Here is a 19901-nt window from a genome sequence, read left to right as displayed (position 1 = left end):
CCCTCACAGCCCCTCCCTGCCGAGCAATGACAGCGCGCGGTTCCTCTGCACTCCCCGGTCGGCGGCTCCCGGCAAATGGCGGCTCCGCTGTTCGCTCCTCGCCAGCGGCGTGAGAAGCCCTCAGGGCTCACTCTCCGTCAGGGTATCGGACAGACGATATCGCCCCTTCCCGAGGGCGAGCTCCCTGCTGCAGAGCCCTGTGCTGGGCTGTGCGGTACCTGGCCAGGGGAACCCGCCCGCCGGGGCTGCCCCTGAGCCCGTTGGCAGCCGCAGAGCGGCGCCGGGGGCTCGGAGCGGCCTCTGAGCGCACGGAGCTGAAGGTGAGGGTGAGCCCTGGGCACGGCCGCTGCCTGCCTGCCTGGGCAGCGCACCGGCACCGCGGGCAGGGCTGCTGTAAGGGATCGCCCCGTGTGCTCCGGGATAACACCTTGGCCCCACCTGGGCTTCTGCATCGCGGTACTTGAGTTCCCAGGATGCAGGAGCTTTTTTGGGGGGGGTCAGCACCTGTCTAAACCGATGGTGCTTTAGGAATGGAGCCTGCGTGCTGTAGGAGTGACCTGATGGTCAGCGGCGAGAGTTGGGATTTGTTCGAACACGCCCAAACCCATTGTGTTTCCCGAGCTCCGCAGGGCTGTGCACGTTGGTCTCCCTGCTTTCCCGGGGATCTCCCGTTCTGTGGAGGGTAGGAGCAGTCCTTAGTGCCCCAGCTGGGCGCTGCAGCGGGGCCATCCCTGCACAGCAAACAGGAGGTGCCGCGCCTGGGCTTTCCATGGCGTAGTTTCTTTCCACCTGGGAGTTTGGACTGGATAGAACTCGGTCTCTTTCCCAGGTCTGCCACCAACCTGGAATTTTGGTCTAAACTTCATGGATAGACGTTTAAATACTGGTTTGTTGTTACTGTTCAACATCACGAGCTATTTGCAGAATAGTATTAGTGGATTTAATACAATGGAACTCCTGAATTTAGTGGCAAGACCCAGGTTCGACAGGTAGAATTTCCCCCTTGCAGTCCTTGATAACAAACAGCTTTTTAAAAAAAACTCGAGATTAAAAATTTTGATACATATGGCTTCAAAGGGATTACTCTATGGATAATTAACTTTATAGGTGGTCTTTGTAAGGGGAAGGAGGTTAGGAATTTTTTTCTGGTTCTTTCCGGTACTAACAACCCTGAAAAATACATATATACTGATTTTTCCCACTACTTGTTTCTCAAAGCAAGCTGCAGAGTAATCAGATCAGAAAGTCTTTGTTATTTTGTGCGACTTTGTATGGAAGCGTTCTTTTTCCTGCTTGCCTCTGGAAGCTGAGGCAAGATCCATATTTCTTAAAAAACACATGCAAGATGCTTTTGTCAGCATATAAAGGGGAGGTGGGGCTTTAAGATTGGTTTGGTAGTTATTTTTGTGAAGACAGTTCTAAGGAAGAAATAATCCAAGTGCTGCAGATGTAGGATCTGAGGCTTTCCATGGAGGTATCGGAGAGGGAGTGACTCAGGGATCCCAGAGCCTCCTCTGATCCTGCAGACATTTCCCCACGTTAGTGATGGCTTTGCAGGAGTTGCCTTCTTGTGGGAGGCAGTTTGGCAGTGCTTGGGTCCTCTCCTGTTTCTGCAGCTCTGAGCTTGTGTGAGAACAAGGATGGGGGCACACCATGCAAAACTCAAATGAGTTGTCTTGTGCCTTGGACTTCTCATAAATGTGTTCTCTGCCCTCAGGAAGCAAAACCCTGAAGTCAGTTGAGAACAGGTCTTGGAATATTTGATGTATTTTACAGGAATGAATTCAAATAGAGATTTATTTAAAGGGCTATTTATGATTTTTCCAAGTTGTTGGTAAATGTCCTGTTACATTGAAGTAGAATTTAGATTCACTCTGGGCTCTAAACAAATAGAATTGTCAATATGTGTTAGGACTGAGAGACACCTTTTGTTGGTGGCTGGGTACAGAGAACAAATATGAGATTTCCTCACTTCCAGAACAGTTTGTACATCCTGAGCAACACTAACCATATGTAGGCAATAGTTTGTGCCATCTCCTGTGCTGCAATTCCCTTTTAAATGAACTTTATGTCCTGGAGCCAATCTCTGTAGTTTTTTTTGTGTAACAGGTATGGCTGCCCCTGCTGTCCTTTTTGATGATCCTTTGGGAGCTGTCCCTCAGAAGTCAACAGGAGCAGTGAAAGGCTGAGTTCCCGCTCAGCGCATTTTGTGTTCTCCAGGCTGCAGCTGTGCTGTGGAGCCCCAAGCACCGGAGGGGCAGAGCCCTGCTGAGTGTGGCCTGGCCAGAGGGGCACAGGCGGGGCTGAGGCTCCGGGAGCCCATCCCCTGCCAGCTGCCAGCTCCCACTTTGTCACTGCAGTGCAGCCCTGGGACCTGCAGCTGCCTGGCAGCACAGAAAGAGCCACTGAAAGCTGCCGGGGAAAAGGGTTAAAGGGCTTCCCTTTCACCTTACGCAAATACACAAGGAATACTTGGAAAAGAAAGGGATGTCAGGAATGCTGTTGGGAGGAGGGACAGCTGTTTGTTTTTTGTCCTCCCACAGAGTACAACCTATTTAAATATTTACATGTTCTGTTATTAAAAGACTTTCTTTTCTGGATATTAAGTTCTGAATGGTGGAGATGGAGAGATTTGTAATTGCTAATTCTTCCACTTGTAGTGACGTTGAAAAAAAAATTCTGTTGTTTTATTTACTCAGATAAATATGTTGGTAGAGTTCTCTATCAGATTTAAATGGTTTCACCAAAGATTGTGCTTTTTCTTTTAATATTATTGCTTTTAGTTACTTTGTATATTTTATAATCTTAGTAGGCTATCTGAACATGCAGTAAAAGTAGAAAATTTTAGATGATGCAACCTTGAAGAGAAAATGGTGGAAGATTAATATTAAATGCAGAACATTATCAATGCAGATATTAAAGCTCTTGTGGATGCAAAAATTTTGTATTTGTTATTCATAAATAGCTCTGAATGGTCACTGGGCCCTTCATTGTTTCACACATGGCCTGTTCCAGCCTTGGTCATATCCTGGGCATCCGTTCTCCTACAAGGTCACTGCATCTAGAACTGTATAACCACTCACAGCATCTATTTGCAGCTGCTAAGGAAACATCAGGAGTTAGTGACATGAAACATCTTGGGTTGCAGAGCTCTTGCCAGGGGTGGGAAATGTAATACCAGAGCTCCGAAGGCTCCAGGGCAAAGACATCAGCATGTGGTTAGGTTAGGAAGTAATCTTTTGAAACACCAAATGTGTCCAGAGTTGCTGTTGGGCTGAGACCTTGGTTATTAATCATAGTTGAAAATTAAGATATTTCACCTCAATGTAAAATGAGTTTCACGAGGAACATGTTTTGCACACAGAACAGACCTTCAATATGCAGTCTGAAAGTAATTTGGCATGAGAAAGAGTAGTTTCATTTGATAGTAGACAGTGAGTGAGTGTTTCACGTCCTCGGGTAGTTTCAATTGGTCAGAGTGAGTGGTGTACCATTGCTGTTTGGTTTTCAGGAGCAGTGTCTGTGTACCAAGGAAACCTTCAGAGAGTGAAGGTTGTTCCCTTTGTGTTGAGCTGACTGGCAGATCCCTGAGACTTTGGCAAGGTTGGTGCTTTCTTCTCCAAAGTTTGCACCCTGTAATTGTTATTTTGGAAGTAATCCTTACTCTCATCGGTAGTTACCCATCTAATGATCTGGTCAAAGATGGTGGCAAAAGTTGTAAATAAAAATTGAACAGGTGATGGCCCAGGTGTGGGGCAGCCTCTCGGTGTGTGCTTGGTTTGCAGTGGCTGCACGGGTGATGGTGAGAGAAATCTCCGGCCCGTTTCAGTGTCCGGAACCCTGCGGTCTGGGCGGGAGCCAGGGTTTAACGCTGGAGTGACTGTGGCAACTACAAATCCCAGGGAGCAGTGCCAGAGCAGCTCCGTGCGGGCGGGCTGGCAGCGAGCGGGGCCAATGGCAGCGGGGAACTCCCCGCTCCGTGCGGGTCAGCTGCCAGCGCTCAAAGGCGCCGCACGGAGCGGAGCGGAGCGGAGCTGGCTCCGGACTGCCAGCGCCTGGCGCCCTGGGCTGCTCCAGATCCCCGAGTGAGCTCTGCCTGCACGCTGTGCCCTGCAGCCTCCCTGCCGCCTGGGGAAGCCCGCTGGACCAGTGCCGATGGATGCGATCCTGAACTGCAAGCCGGAGGACCTGGAGGATTACTACAACTTGCTGGGATGCGATGAACTATCGACGGTAAGAGCCTCTCCCTCCTCGCCAGCTGTTCACAGTTTGAACGTGCTCCTGTGTCTGCAGGGAATCTGCGGGCAGGAATATTTGAAATGCCTTGTGCACCTTCTTTCTTGCCACTGATAGGATCTCCCTTGGAAAGCTCAGTTTTATCTCCTTTGTTTTCTCCGACATTTAGAGCCTGGAGTAAGGCTTAGGTTGAAAATGCCATGCAGAACAGGACTGGATTATGGAGAGAGCCAACTGCATGTGTTTGACAGCATCCAAATAATAGTTTATAATATATATTATTGGTTTTGAAAACTGAAAAAGAGCTATTTATGTACAAGGAATACAGTGAAAGTTCATAGCTTTAGGGCACTGATAACGCTGATGAGTTTCTTGGGCTTTATACATAGTATAATATTTTTTAAAATGTATTCACTTGTTCAGATGAAAACAAAACCAATATCTCTTTATAATTTACCATATTAATATTTTTAAATGCTGTTTTTAATTAAATTCAAATACTAAAGTTACTATCTTGTTTTGATAGCAGATACATGCTTTATAGTGAGATTTAGCTAAGCTATTTTTGAGTGATTTGCAGCTATAACAAGTGTGCATCGTGTTAAAGGTGTCCATACAACTTTTTGTCGGCTAGTCTAGTAAGCTGATTTTCTCTCTTTTTTTTATTTTATTTTATTTTTTTTTAATTTAGCTGTTATATTAACTGGAATTGTGTTTCTGATTTGGAAAAGGAGTTTTGATTACTCTGCTGTAATGAGGAATGTAGTCAGTGGAGATAAAAGCTGTCTGTCTTTTGCTCAGTAAATTTAATCAGTAAATTTGCTCTCACCTGTCCTAGTGGTGAAGTATAAAGATCGGGAGTAAACATCTTCAGTGTGTCCCGGAGGGAAATGTAAAGCTTTTCCCGAGGGCACTCCCAGAAGAGATCCCAGCAGAGGGCAGTGCTCAGGGCTCCACGCAGCCTTGTTTCACAGATGCTTTCTCTCACTTTCTACCTCACGCTAATTCCTTAAGGGCTTAGCAATTAATGAACAGTTCAAGTACATGCAATAATAATTTCTCAAATTGCTTGAAAATGAAATGTAAAAGCTGGAATAAATGCTAATGGGTCCTGAAAAACAAGCTCTCGAGTACTGTTTGTTGGGAGAAGCAGCAGATGTTGCTGCACTGCTTTTGACACGGGAGGAAGAACTTGGAGATCCCAGGCTGAGTGAGCTCCAGGATCACCTCCCTTCAGGACCCTGCACAGCCCTTCGGGGATTTTGCAGTCTCACGACCTTGTACAGGAGTCGAGCCTTTGGCACAGCATGCACAGCACACTCCCAGCTGCAGCACTTTCATCATGAGCTGCTGAATATCCCGCTCTTGGTTGGACCTGGTCAAATTTAAGCAGAAATACTCTCAGTTCCTACAGACTTTTTGCCATATTCAAGTAAACACAGACCAAGTTCATTCGTGGCTTCTGGTAGAATTGAGCTCACAGACACCTACTTCATCTTCAGATGTGACAGGAAGAGGGGAGATTTAATCTCCATCCTTCTTCAAGAACAATGCTGGTTTTGTATTGGATGTCTTTCTGGGTGAAACACCTCACTATATATTTTATATTAATTTTGTGTATGTTCTATAAACTTCCTATAAAGTTTTCTTTCTACTGATTTTTTTTTTAAGCTGGAAACTTCCATGCTGCCCTTCTGCTAAATTTTAACCCTCTGTACACATTTTAACTTTAAAGTTCCCCTTTAAGTAACTAAGTGTTTGAGATGATAGCTGGCTATACAGTAACCAGTCTCACCAAGTTCTCTGTACACTGTGTGTGTTTTAAAGTGTCTTACTGCCTGCAGATACACCACATTACATCTGTCCCTCTGGAAGGAGCTTCTGAGCAGAGTGAAAAGTGTAGAATTCTTAAGACACTACCGTAGATCACATTTTTTCCCAGAATATGCCAACAAGATTTGCCCAGCTAGTTGAGCGAACTGTAATTTTATTCTAAATAAAAAATGCTATGAGACTTAATTTTGAAATAAATAATTTAAATTGTATGTGGCTCTTATGGTTGGACAAATGATGAATTTGTATAAACAGCCTTTGTAGTATGGGAAAGAATGGTAATTTTTGATTCCTTAGGGCGAATTGTGAAAGCTTAAGCTGAACTGGAGTGATATAAAGAAGTTTTGGCTTCTGAATTATAAGAACCAGCAAGATACTTGGAAAAGCACTAAATATTTGAAAATCTAAGCTGATGCCCACTCCAGTGGCTTCATGGCTCCACATGTGTTAGTTTTTCCAGTGGTTGTAATACTTTATGGTATAACAAAAGGTGGGAATTTGCAATTAACTGATAAACTAATACATGCCAATATTCTCACATTGATTATAAATCTATTGTACTCCAAGCCAACCTTTTTGCAAGGAAAATTGAAGAAAGAATATGTACTACAGGTTATGGAGTGAATTATCTTGTGGTGTCCAAGATGGAAACCTCATGGGGTGCTGGCTGAATTTCCTGTGAAGAGGATGTGGAGGAAGCCACCCAAATACACAAATTGATCTTCAGCAATGCAGAGAGCCTTTGCTTCCTGCTATGAGACTCTGTTGAAAGTTGGAGTTGATTAAACAAAGTAAAGAGCAACTGAAGGGATGCATTTTGCCTCTGTGGTCAAATGTCTTTGCACATTTTTCTCGAGCCATGCTGGCTGACTGAGCCTCACAAAAACAAGACTAAGGATGAGTGCATGGAAATGAGATGAAATAAGCAGTGTCACTGGCAGATGGTTGTTGGTACCTACTTTCCTTGTACTAAAGCTTGTAAAATTGAATGGGACAAAATTTTTCAGCATTCCTTGGTGTTCCTCCCAGCCTCTTTCAAAAAAAATTTGCAAATTTTTTTTGTGTTTACTTACTTTGTCTCAATATTTTGTTTAGGTTGAACAGATTCTTGCTGAATATAAGATTAAAGCCCTTGAATGCCATCCTGACAAGCATCCTGGAAACCCAAAAGCAGGTATGTATTCTTTCCTGTGTAAAAACAATCAATTTTTTTCTTCTATTATCGTGGCAAGATAGTAAACTCAGCCTTAAAACTTTGTTTCCCCTCAGTATATTTTAATCATGGTGTGCATTGAGCACGTTCTATTAAAATAGCAAGCTTGTGATATTCTTTCTAAGACTTGCACGCTCCTTTGTGATAGTGAAGGAAGACACTTGTTGGATTTTTTTTATTTCTAGGACCTTGAATCTTTTTTCTTTCTACAGTAGATCATCTTTTGATACAGAATTTATTTCTGGAGTCTGTCCCTTCCTAGGCCTGAGGAGCTGGTGTACTTCCATGCTCAGTGGCCCTCAAGTGCCACACTTGCATCAATCAGTTAATTTACTGGCAGGAACAAGCCTGTGAGGAACACATAAATGTGCTTTATTTTCTTTTAATGTAATTTAATGACTGGAAGGGAAGAGAAGGCAGCCCCAGGAGGAGCCTCTGCAGAACAGCAGCTGATGTTTGTGTTGATGAGAGGGAGCAGCTCCTCAGAGCTGGGAGGACTGAGCAGCACCTGAGTCATTTGGAGCCAATCTTTACCCATTCAAAGCCACAGAGAGCCCTGGGCAGAGCTCACCAAGGCTGAGGTACAAAAAAAGAGCAGCCAAGTGCCAAATATCAGAGCAGCTTTGTTTGGCACAAAGAAATGTTATACTCTCTCTTTACCTGAACATGCCTTATTTACTTAAATACCTTTTTACAGTACTAGTGAGAGTTTACTTTGAGTTTTATTTCATCAGTCTAAGGTTAATAAAGAATAATTAAAGTAGACCTTTTATTTGTTGAAAACTAATAACACTAGAATAAGAAAACCTAGTAATATTAGAATAAGAAAACCTAGTACAATTGTTCCCTCAGCCTGTTGTCTCTTGTTTGATTTATTGTTATCAATTTTGATTAGTGTTTGGGTGTAGTGTATTTCAAAAGAACTCTCTCTAATTTATAAACTGAATAAATGAATAATAGTAATAATAATAGATCACTGTTACATGGGTGAGTCATAGATAAAGTCTAAATCTTTATAACCCTTCCACAAATAGTAACATGCAGCTGCATCCTTAGTAACCATTCCATAAAAAATTACCCTGTAGGGAAAAACGAGAGTTCTTACTCATTCAGTCTGGATAACATTTTAGCATACATGGAAAATATACCTAATAAAATGCACAAGTTAATTAATCTGAACTATATTTAGATTATTATTCTTGTCAGTTCCTGTTCATCTTTTTTTCTTGCTGCTCATGGTTCTTGTTGCTGTGCTCTGCTCTGACCCCTGTGCTGCTGCAGATCTCAGTGTGTTCCTTCTAAGCAGTGTTGCTCTAATTTCCCTTTTTAAGGTGGTCTGCAGGGGCTGACTTGTGCCTTTTACCTGTGCACTCTGCAAGTTTCTCTCAACTTAGGTTTAGGAGCTTTTGAAGCTGGTAGACAAAGGAACATTTCAGTCCTGGTATCAGTCCACCAAAGGGGCCGTGATCCTAAAGCCAGCCAGAGCTGCGCAAGCTGGACCCAGAACCACATCCCTTGGCCACTTGCTTCTCCTTTGGTCTGAGCCATTGCTGGCAGGTCCTTTTTTGCATCTGAATTCATATATTTGCCAAGCAAAGCTTGTCCTTGGTGTGGTTTTTGTGTGTGTCGCAGTGGAGGATTTCCAGCGGCTGCAGCAGGCCAAGGAGACGCTGACCAACGCGGAGCGGCGGGCGCGCTACGATCACTGGCGCCGGAGCAGAGTCCCCGTCCCGTTCCGGCACTGGGAGGCGCTGAGCAGCTCCGTCAGGACGGTCCGTGCTGCGGGGATGAGTTACAGCTCTGCCTTCTGCTGAGGGCCAGGCTCTGGCCGTGGCGATGGTGCAGACACGTTCCTCACTGTGCATGTGTCCTGGTTCAGGGCAAATGTGGGAGAGAATCTCCAAAGGGGCTCCTCTAGGAAAGCAGATTCAATCGGCCCCTCCCCCCAACCGGTCTGGGAGAAAAGACCTCCTTGGAGAAAAGTGGAAAAAAACCTGTCTATTAAACAATAAAACCTAAACAATATTCAACAATAAAACCCCTTGGTGCTCCGAAAGAGATGACAAAGTCAGAAAGTCCCTCCCCGGGTTGCAGTTCAGCTCACTCAGTCTCTGATCAGTCCCTCCAGTGCTGGAAATGCTGCAGGCCAGGCCCGGCCCGGTGGGGCACAGGTGCAGCTGCCAGTGCTCCCCTGGGTGTTCAGTCCAGAGCAGGTTAAACAGGGCCAAAGAAAAGGGAAAAACCCCACAGTCCAGGGAACTTCTTTGCCTCAGCAAGCTAAAACTAACTAAAAGCAAAGGAGAGCTCTGTCCCACTGTCTGTCCATCCACAGACAACACAGGCCAGGAGCAGGAATGTGGAGGAGTGAGTGCAGTGTCTGAAAACAAACTGCTGCTTCTTCTCTGCCCCCTTCACTCTCTGCAACAAGGCTTAAAGGTGCAAAACTTATTATGCAGCATAAACAGAACAAGATGATTGGGGATAAAAGCATCATATGGTCAACCTAGGACAGGATGTTAAGGAAATTCAGGGAAAATTGGAGCACTTCAGGAGCCCATTCACAGAAGGGCGTTAGGCCAGTAGTTTTAGAGTGAATTTATCAAGTTGCTGCTTTTATAGGAAGTTTAAGTAACTTGAGGGTTGTTTTCAAATGCTTCAGCTCACTTTGTAGGAAATTTTTATTTATTTTCGAATTTAGGTTAAAGCTGGGATCTTTTTATAATATATTCTCCTCTTGGTATATTGCTTATCAGATAGGTTTTCATGTTGTCTGATTAAATAAAGATGTCATTGAAAAAATCCAGGGGGTAATTCCTTGGAACCCTGAGCTTCCCTCATAGCTTTGGAGGGGCTCTGAGGGGCTGGTGGGGTGATCTGGGACAGAGGCAGGAGCTTTTTGGGTGATTTCTTTCCTGAATTTGCTATTGAGAAGATTTGAAGCATGCCCTTAGTAGAGCTCAATTCCATAATATTGGATTGGGCTACATGGTCATATTTTAAGGCAGGTGAATAAAAGTTTCCTATGTGAATTCTGCTCATCTCAATTCTGCTTAGGAGAAAAGTTTGACACTTAACTATGGCATTATGCCTGAGCTTGAATGTTTGGTGGAAATATCCAATTAAGCCTAGTTCAATTCCAAAGATGTTATTCCACAGACTTTAATATTAAATATTTTCAAATTGTCTTGCCTTCAAAAGGTACTCTGAAGTCAAAGACAGCTTTGAAAATGAACATTTCTGAAGTCACTCAAGCCCTCTTAATAAAAGTCTGAATTCATGACAGAAGAAACTGGAGAAAAGGGCCTTAAAATTCTGATATACATTTTGTTCTTCACCCCCACCTGCCATAAAGTGTCCTCTCCAATGCTGTTTATGACATGTAACCATACTTTCCCTATCCCATTGACCTGCAGGCTTCTCAATGTGCTTTGTTTAACCATTTATTGCTGCAATATAAAAAAGAAAAAGTCATTTAAAACCCTTAAAGCATAGGGCTTAGTTCTTTGTTCTGTTTGCATTCCTTTAGTCAATGCACTGGGCTGTCCAAAGTAAGAAGGACCAAATGCTGGAAGCTCCTGATGACTTTGGTAATACCAACAACATAACTAATGAGATGTGGGCCCAACAGATGGAAAGCAGTGGAGAGGGATTGTTGGAAGGGAGCAGGGAACAAGAAGATGTTGCAATCCCTGATGTGCAACCACAGTCTTCAAAGAATCCAGACTCCCCAAGTAAGTGAAAACAGCAGTTACAGAAAATTGCAGTATCCAGGGACTGGCCTGAAATGGGGGCTTTCAGTCATGAGAAAGTCTTCTCCAGAGCAGTGTGTTGAACTTTTAGCTTTTCAAATGTGGGTTTGGGTTGGGATTTTGGTTTGGGTTTTATGCTTTTGATTACTTATTTAATTTTGAAGGTTTCAGATGCTCCTTCCTCCCTATCCCAAGTTTCCTTCTTTGTTTGCTAGTAAAAGCTGCAACTGGAGAAGGAGAAAAAAAAATGATTCAGCCAAATGGAAAGTTTAGTTTTTCTGATATATAAAAATGCAAAGTAAAAAGAGAAGGCAGTTATTTTCAGTGACTTTTAAAAATAAATTTTAGAACTGTTAAGTAAAATATTTAAGCTTGGGGTTTTTTTAATCCATTATTCAGTGCTTTTGCACAGTTTTCATCTGATGAATTAATGAAGTCTAAAATTTGAGACTTGAAGGCTTCTTTTATATTCAAACAGTTTTGTTTTTTCTAAGTAGTGATGCACCAGAATAAATGTGTGTTTCAAAAGTGTCCCCTGGCAGTCAGCATTTCCTGGCTGTGGTTGAGGTCACTGTACCTGACCAAAGCCTCCTTAGCACCACAGGCACCCTCTGTGCTGCCTGATCCTTCAGCAGTTTCATAATCCCAGCCCATGGTAGCACAGAGCTATTGTTAAACAAAATCCTGCCATTTCTCCCCAGTTTGATCAAACGGCAAATTAGGGTCAACTGTGAGGGTAGCAAAACCTAATGCAATCCCAAACATTTGTGGAATGCATAAAATTGATAAGAAAATTCTACAAGGAAGCGTATAGCAGGCCTAACTGAAAACTTGATTTTGAAAAATTATGCTCTATAACTTCATACTATTTGCACTTTTTTTTTTCTTTTTGGTAATTAAATCATCACTGTATCCTTTGTAGAACAGGAAAATTCTGAAGTAAACATCATCTTGTTCCTTGTAATGGTGAATTTTCTTTTCAGGCCTCTTCTTTCTCAAGTTTTTTATTTTTTTAAGTTTTAATTTAATTTCCAGATATTTGAATGGAAAAAAGTCAAACTCATCAAGTGCCTACTTAATTTATCCAGTAGCATATATTCACATGAATAAATGTTAATGTTATAATATATTTGACAGGGTGTGTATGCACTTCAGTGTTTATACCCCATGTTAGGGTGTTGATAATGTTTTTGTTTTGATCCAGCAAAAATTGCTGTATTGGGTTCCACTTTGAATCCATGGCATTGTCTGTTCCTGTCACTTGTGGTATTTTTGGGTCCCCAGACAGAGGAGGAAGGAAATGATTTATCTGACTCCATGTTCTTAGAAGACTAATTTATTATTTTATGATATTATATTATATTAAAGAATGCTATACTAAAACTATACTAAAGAATAGAGAAAGGATACAGACAGAAGGCTTAACAAGGTAATAATGAAAAACTCCTGACTCTCTCCAGAGTCCCGACACAGCCAGACTGTGATTGGTCATTAAGTTAAAACAATTCACATGAAACCAATCAAACAATGACCAGTGTGTAAACGATGTCCAGGCCACATTCCAAAGCAGCCAAACAGGGAGAAGCAATCAGATCAATATTGTTTTCATTTTCCCCTGAGGCTTCTCAGCTTCCCAGGAGAAGAAATCCTGGTGAAGGGATTTTTCCAGAAAATATGACAGTGACAGTCACTGGCCTGGATGAATTCTGGACTGCCACCTACATGGCTATTTCAGCTCAAACAACAGATTTGAACACTAATTCTGCTCACAGGATTCAGTTTGCTGTAAAAGGAAGGTCACATTTTGGTATGAAAAGGCCTCAGATCACACTTGCAGATTTATCCCATCACCAACTCCCTCTCCTTCCCTAGATCAGGCCACTGGAATTTGTCAGCTTTGCTTTGTGAGTCCCCTGCAGGACTGCCAGGGTCCTTGCTGTTCTCCTTTGGGACCTTCCCAGCTGAGCTCTGGTGAGGGTTGGTGTTTGATTCTTGTTCCAGCCTGCCAAGAACTCAGTGCTCTGTTTGTCCCTGCTAGTCAAGAGCACTGGAAGTGACCACTTTTCTGTATACTTCTTTCTGGGAAGACCATCAAGTACTATTTCAGAAAATTAAATTTTATGCATGTTTATAATAATTTAATTGACTTTCTCTTTTTTCCCCCTCAGGATTTTCAGAGGGGAATTACTGGCACTTGCGTTTCCGCTGGTCAGGCGATGCTCCATCAGACCTTCTGAGGAAATTCAGAAACTATGAGATCTAAAATGAGAAACACACAGGAGCATGAGATCATCTGTTCAGCATTCCCTTTGTATTTTTTAACAGCAGTTATAAGTTATTTGTATTTTGTATTCTTTATTGAAATGTGTTGTTCTAGTCAATGTCGAAATACTGATTTATCACACATGCTGTGAGCATTACAGATGGAGACTTTTCTGTTCCATAACCTTTTCAGTATTAATATAAAGTGATGTTGTGAAGTTATCTAACATCTTGTACATTGTTTCTTATATTCTCAAATATTGTGTAGTGATTAATATTTCTTTCAATAGTGTGATGTTATAGAAAACATACTCTTAGTAGAACCCTGGGCTCCAGGGTATCCTACTCAGAGAGGATCTTCCAAAAGCTTTATGACAATGAACTGTAAACAGAGCTATGCTTATCTCTGTGCTCTGCTTCACTTCTCCATTGCATTGTACTCGCTGCTGTGATTTATAATGTACTCATTACAAACTTAACTTGTAGGAGAGTTGTGATCTTATGTTATAGATGAAAGAAGGTTCTTGTTATCCAAGGTCTCTGTGACAGATCAAGCACTCCTAAAAATCACTTGTCTTCTCTACCTTAACGAGAACACTTTTTGCATCAGCAATATGTTAGTTTTGGAAGGCAGTTTCAGAACTTTACTTCTCCAGATAGCAATTTTTGTCTTAAGAAGTATTAGTGGAAGACTGATTCCCTGTGTTTATGTGCCAACATTGTCCCGTGGCTTCAGAGCAATTCCCCTCCCTGCTCAGGTGTGCTAGACTTGGTTTTACCAGGGTTTTGTGCAGTGAGGAATGAAACATCAGACTAGTCAGCACTAATGTGTACAAAATCTCACATGAAAGTTTTTTATACTTTGGGCAACTTTTCAAATTCTGCATTGTTGTTTATTTATTTTGTGTTTGTTTTCTTCTTTGCAAACTTGGCTAATATGTCAGGTATTGACATTGTGGTTTTGTGCAGGCAGATAATTCCATCAGCAGCAAATAAAACTTTATGCATACAGAAAAGGGGTTTCTTTCATCTTTTTAATTAAATCCTCCTCCCACCACAGAGATTCCTTTGGAATTTCTTATTATTTGTCATCTTAGTGGGTAAAAGCTTAAGGAGTCCAGTAAGGAATCCCAGGCAGTGCAATGGAAAGTGCAACCAGGCGAGTGCAGTGTTGTGCCCACATGGGAACAATCTGCTGTCTGTCTGTCTGTCCCTGGAGGGGTGTGTGTGGCTGGGCCGTGCTGTGCTGCCTGAGTTACTGTGCCCCTCCTGCCTGGGGCCTGTTTGCCACCTGCTGTGCCCCGGGTGCTGTTACTGGAACCCAGGAACGGGGGGATCTCACTGACCCGGTGGGCGCCTGTGCCCTGCAGCCAGCGCTCCCCTGGGGCTGCCCCCTGCCACTGCTGCTGCTGCTGCTCCCAGCTGGTGGAAGCTGAGTGCTGGGGCTCTGCTGCTGCAGCCGCCACGCTGGCCTAGTGGCCTAGAGTGGATGGCATTGGTACCCAGAGCCACTTCTGTAGCACATCATCTTTCATTTTACATGCTTTTCCCTTGCATATTTTGCAGCTGCAAACATTATGAGATTAATAATTCTCTGTAACATTTGTTAAATATATCTGGTTTGTTTTTTTCTGGTGCATTTGTTGCTTTACTTCATACAAAGGTATTTGCTCAAGAAGGACTTTGGTCCATTTTATATAATGTCTGTCAAACAATTGTAACAGAAGAAACTCTTACTGTATGTGAAGGAAACTAATAGGGAACAATTTTCCCTCCAACAAAAAGATGGGAGTGCAGCCATCTGGAGCACTTTGAATCAGATGGCAGCCCAGATTCTCCTCTGCCCATTTCACTTACCACTAAAGGTAAAAAGGGGTAGTTGGATGGATTTAGCACCTCACGAGCTGGTTTCCTTTGAGAAGTGAACACACAATAGACCTTTGAACAGCAAACTAATAGTTTGTGTCATTAAAACTGATGTCATTATTAGCCAATTATTGCGGGGTTGGTTTTGGCAAAGAACCTTTGGATGTTTGTTCTGGATGAATAACTGCAGACATTTGGAAGGCTCTTAGCCCAGTAAAAGCTCATGGCAAAAGTTGTGTTTTGCAACAACCTGCTCAAGATCAACCCTGTAATTTGTCCTCAAGAGGAGGGCAGGTTCTAACTGGTGTTCCAGAATGCCAGTGCCACCAATACAGACTTCTTTTTTTCCATTTCTGTACATGTTAAACTTGAAATGGTCCATTTTCTGTATTTCCTGAGTTGAATGAATCTATTCCTAGCAGAGCAAACTCAGATGGATTGGAAAACAAGAGCCTGTGCACCCTGTTCTGCTTTTCATTCCCCAGAACCAGGTGGGACCTGGCCTGTTGGCCAGTAACAAGAGTTAACTGGTATGAGTGGGCATATCAGTTCTCCCTCATGTTAGAAAGTAAAGAAAGCACCTGACGGCTTAGTCACTGTTAGATCATTCAGGGTCTACACCCCAAGCAGAAACTGCTTATCTGCTTTTTTAAAGAAACAGCACTTTTAGAAGCTTTTTGCTAGTGGTGTGAAAAGATCCAGTGAATGTCCCAGCTGACATTCCAGCAGCAGTTCTGGGGTGCTTTGTCCCTTGCACTGGTGAGCACCAAACGTAATTCACACGCTGGAGCTTTAACTGGGGCAGGGGTTGTGGTGGATCTCAGGCTCTGTGAAGGTGTGATTGAGGCAGCAGAGTCAGAGGTTCATGGTTTTCAGGGGCCCACTGAGATCTTTAACTCTCTTTGCAAAGTGGAGACAGCAGCAAAGGGGGTGGGGAACAGCAAACCCAGACACTATTAGATTAGGGCCTAGGAGTCTCAAGCTGGAGGAGGGCAGCCCTCTGGAGACATGGTAAGCTCCTGTTTTCTTCTTGAGCTCCCCTTGGAAGTACCTTAGGTGGGCAGTAAAGGGTCCTGATTGTTTGGGGTACATGAGGGCTCTGATTTACTGTGCTGTGTCACAGCTCTGAATGATTCGGTATGAAAATAAACAGAGTTTTGAGGTGAGCCCAGATCCTCTGGAGTCCAGACAAAAATGTTGATAAAACCCAGCCCTCACTGGACTTGTGAAAGCTGAGGAGTTTTCATCTGGACGTTACGAGACAGCAGACAGGGTGCAAGTGTATGATGATAAAATACAGAGTATAGGGAACGTCATTTAATGCTGTGTTGCCAGGCCTTTGAACTATTTTTAAACAGAAATTAAGCAACTACTTAGCCAGTTATTTACAGTGAAACTGAATAGCATGGGGGGATTCTAGAATTATATAAAATGAATTTTTCTTTATTTGCTGCTGTTATGCTTGTGCAAGTGCAGAATATATAAGATTATCAAGAACTAAAACCTCCTCAACATTTTTGTTTTGCCAATATTTGAGAAGTTGCTTTGCCAACATTTGCCAAGTGACAGTGTAAGAGTTAGTTTGGACGATAAATAAACACAGACAGTACATGACTTAAAATCTCAGGCTGAGTAATGTTGAATGATAGGTAAGGTCGTTTCTTGACTGTTTGTTTTCCTCTTTAAATGAGATTTTTAACAAAGGCAGTTTATATGTTCTATAATAGAAGCAAGTATCCTGATTATTAAAAGAGATACTGTGTATCTTTAATTTCCTGAGCATCAACATTGCTATCTTACCTTCCCAGCAGGCTCATCTCTCATTTCAGGATATGAAAGTGTAAGCAGTGAGGCTGTTGTAAAGCTGATGAAATTACACAACAGAAGATAAAGCCACTCCGCAGGTCGCTGGGCTGTGTCACTGTCAGACGGGCAGATGATGATTATCAGCTCCTTCGTGCGGGGGTTTGGTTGCAGCCCGGTGCAGACGCTCCCCCTGCTGCCGGCAGGGTTTGCAGCCCTTCCTTGGTGCTGGGGCCACACGTAGAGGAGAGTGACACACCTGGGTGGTGAGAGCTCAGTTTAAGCCAATCGTGGATGGCTGGGGAGTGCTGCCTTGGTTTGTTTTCCCTGGTTATTAATGGCATAATAACTTCTGTCGTTTTTTTCCCCATCAACACCATACTGTGTGTGTATGTGCATCATGCATGTGCAGAAGGTCATAAAAAGCAGGAAAAGGGGATTGAGGACCCCTCTCACTGGAGGTCCAGGAGGAATCAGACCAGCTTCCTTCAGGAAAGGCAAGGTTTGACGGAGCAACTCTATTCCTTATAGAGAAGCCTTCTGCTGGCAAGATTTAATTTATTTTGTATCAGCTGTAGGACGTGGGGGCAGAGCAATAGACCTTTGGGTGAATCAGGACACTGTTTGTGTGTTAGGCATTGGATGAATGCTGAGCTTTGCAGCTGGATGCTGTCTGTCCTGCCTGCAGGGCCTGGAAGCTGAGCTGTTGAAAGAGCACCAACCCCAGGTGCTGTTCCCTCCCCTCCATCCAGGGCTCTCGTCACTGCTTGCAGGTGCAACACCAGCACCTTGCCCTGGGCCCTGCTGCAGCTTTGGCGCTGCTGTTCCTTCTGGCAGAGCCAGGGGAGGAACGGGTGGGCACGGCCTGAAGAGCTGCGGTAGGATAAAGATCACAGGGCAGCAAGGATGATGGGGGCACTGGAGCATCTCTCATCGGGAAAGGCTGAGGGAGCTGGGCCTATTCAGCGTCACAAAGAGATGACTGAGAGGGGACCTCCTTACTGTGTACAAATATCCAAAGGGGATGTCAGGAATGTGGAGCCAGACTGTACTCGGTGGTGCCCCGCAATGGGACAAGAGGCAGTGACCAGGAACTGCCGTCTGAACGCGCTTCTCTGCCCTGCAGTGCCCGACCGGCGGCCCGGCCTGCCCGGGGAGGCTGTGCAGGCCCTCAGGCCGATGTTCCTGAGCCGGCTGATGCGGCCCTCCGGGAGCACCGGCAGCAGCGGATGATGGCTGTGCGGGGCCTGCCCCGCTCTATGCCCTTATCCCAGCCCATCGCTCTGGGTGCTGCTGGTGCCGGAGAGGAGCCGTGAGCAGTAAAAGTGCACCCGGCAGGGAATAGGAGGACCAAAAAACCGAAGCCCCTCCGGGCCGCAGCGAGCAGGGTTCGAACCTGCGCGGGGAGACCCCATTGGATTTCAAGTCCAACGCCTTAACCACTCGGCCATCGCTGCTGATGTTGCTTACGCTCTTGAGCTAAACCCTTATAGGGCGTTCCGCCCGCCGCAGGCCCCGCCCCAACCCGCGCAGCCAATGGGCGCTGCCGGCCCCGGCCCCGCCCCCTCAGCAATGGCGGCCGCAGCTCGGCAGGAGCGGCGCAGGAGGAGCAAATGCCAATGAACACCGGAGAGAGTCTCGGCCTGAGGGGTCGGGGCCGCGCCCGCGCCAGCGCCAGCGAATGGAACCGGAGCCTGGCAGGGAGGAGGCAGCCAGGAGCTCCTGCATAGACAGCAGCCATTAGGCGCTGCATTAGCTTTCTGTGGCGTTAATGTTTTTCCTGGTTGTACTATTTCTTTCAATTATTGCAAAATCTCTATTACAAAATCTTGAAAGGTCTCTATCATACAACCTTTATATGTAAATTAATTCACTGTAGATAATTTTTTTTTTACTCTAGCAACAGTTAATTATGCCAGCAGTAGTACAATGGAAATTAAATTTCATTTTACTTTCCACCTGTGTTGCAATGGGTAAAAATAATAGTTTTTCCTGATTTTTAATCTATACTTTGAACAATGTGGAAAATGCGTATTTTAAGATTGGCTTTTCGCAAATATTCAAATTATTATTATGTGTGTTATGTTAGAAAGTTATGCTGTATTAATTCTCTTAAGCAGTGTGTTAAATATAGTTTTATGTTATATCAAAATGTTAAAATAGAAACTATGCTATGTAGGAAACTTTTTTCTGAAGAAAGGACTCGCACTGAGACAGCAGCCACAGGACACCCAAATCTTTCAGAGAAAGAGAATTTATTGCTCCATTATCAGGAGAAACGAACTTCTTCCCGCCTCGCTTGGGCAGAACGACGCTGTTAGGATTAGGAGGAAGAAGTTGACGATGACCAGACAGAATCCTGTGTTTGAATGGAATTTATGCATCATGTATGAGGTGTATGAATATGCAACAGGCTGTTGTTTTTAAGGGTTCATCCTTTGATAACGGGTGTCCTTTTTCGGGCTTATTTTGCCCAGAAAAAGGTACCCGGACGTCCGTAACTCTTTGTTTTTATTGTCTCATATTGTCCTAATTCAAATTGTCCAAATTATTATTACTCCAATTGTATTACTATTTTCATAACCGTTTTATTACTATTAAACTTTTAAAATTTTAAAAACAAGTGATTGGCGTTTTTCACAAACACCAACTGCTTTGTGTTCACGCACAGGACTGAGATGAGATGCGCAGTTTCAGTCAGACAGGATGCATCGGAGGCGGCTGAGCGCTGTTCGGACACGCCGTGAGCTCTTCGAGCAGCTCGGCTGGGTGTCGGGAGGATCTCTGGTTCCCAGCAGAGCTGCAGTGACCTCCAGCGCTCCCAGCCAAAGCTGCAGCCGCAGAGCAGGGAGCGCCCAGAGCAGCCTTCAGCTCCTCGGGGTGCCCATCCCTGCCCGGCAGCGCTGACAGAAGGGTTAGGGACACAAGCAGAGTGCCAC

General features: G+C 44.1%; 1 protein-coding gene and 1 non-coding gene across 3 annotated transcripts; one reads left to right on the top strand and one right to left on the bottom strand.

Annotated features, from left to right (window-relative positions):
- The first annotated feature begins 127 nt into the window (after window positions 1-127).
- DNAJC12 (DnaJ heat shock protein family (Hsp40) member C12) lies at window positions 128-14309 on the top strand. Of its 2 annotated transcripts, none has more exons than XM_066554948.1 (6): window positions 128-320; window positions 4117-4233; window positions 7165-7243; window positions 8915-9054; window positions 10809-11013; window positions 13200-14309. In XM_066554948.1, the coding sequence occupies exons 2-6, from the start codon at window positions 4156-4158 to the stop codon at window positions 13292-13294; spliced, it is 597 nt and encodes a 198-aa protein (XP_066411045.1). In that variant the 5' UTR covers window positions 128-320; window positions 4117-4155; the 3' UTR covers window positions 13295-14309. The 2 variants fall into 2 exon arrangements, with proteins under 2 accessions (XP_066411045.1, XP_066411042.1); XM_066554945.1 differs by lacking the exon at window positions 128-320 and adding an exon at window positions 3587-3603.
- Window positions 14310-18337: 4028 nt separating this feature from the next.
- On the bottom strand, window positions 18338-18419 carry TRNAS-UGA (transfer RNA serine (anticodon UGA)). Its single transcript has one exon. It is a non-coding gene; the product is annotated as a tRNA-Ser (tRNA).
- Window positions 18420-19901: the final 1482 nt, after the last annotated feature.

This window comes from Molothrus aeneus, chromosome 8, assembly GCF_037042795.1.
Source record: "Molothrus aeneus isolate 106 chromosome 8, BPBGC_Maene_1.0, whole genome shotgun sequence".
Taxonomy (NCBI): domain Eukaryota; kingdom Metazoa; phylum Chordata; class Aves; order Passeriformes; family Icteridae; genus Molothrus; species Molothrus aeneus.
Note: the sequence above shows the minus strand (reverse complement) of the source record. Positions and strands in the feature narration are given on the sequence as shown.

Excerpts from the sequence above, each read along its gene's own strand:
- DNAJC12 (XM_066554948.1), top strand. The coding sequence starts at position 4,156 with ATGGATGCGATCCTGAACTGCAAGCCGGAGGACCTGGAGGATTACTAC. Across the intron at positions 7,244-8,914 it reads TCCTGGAAACCCAAAAGCAG|TGGAGGATTTCCAGCGGCTG; the intron begins GTATGTATTCTT and ends TGTGTGTCGCAG. Across the intron at positions 9,055-10,808 it reads TGAGCAGCTCCGTCAGGACG|TCAATGCACTGGGCTGTCCA; the intron begins GTCCGTGCTGCG and ends GCATTCCTTTAG.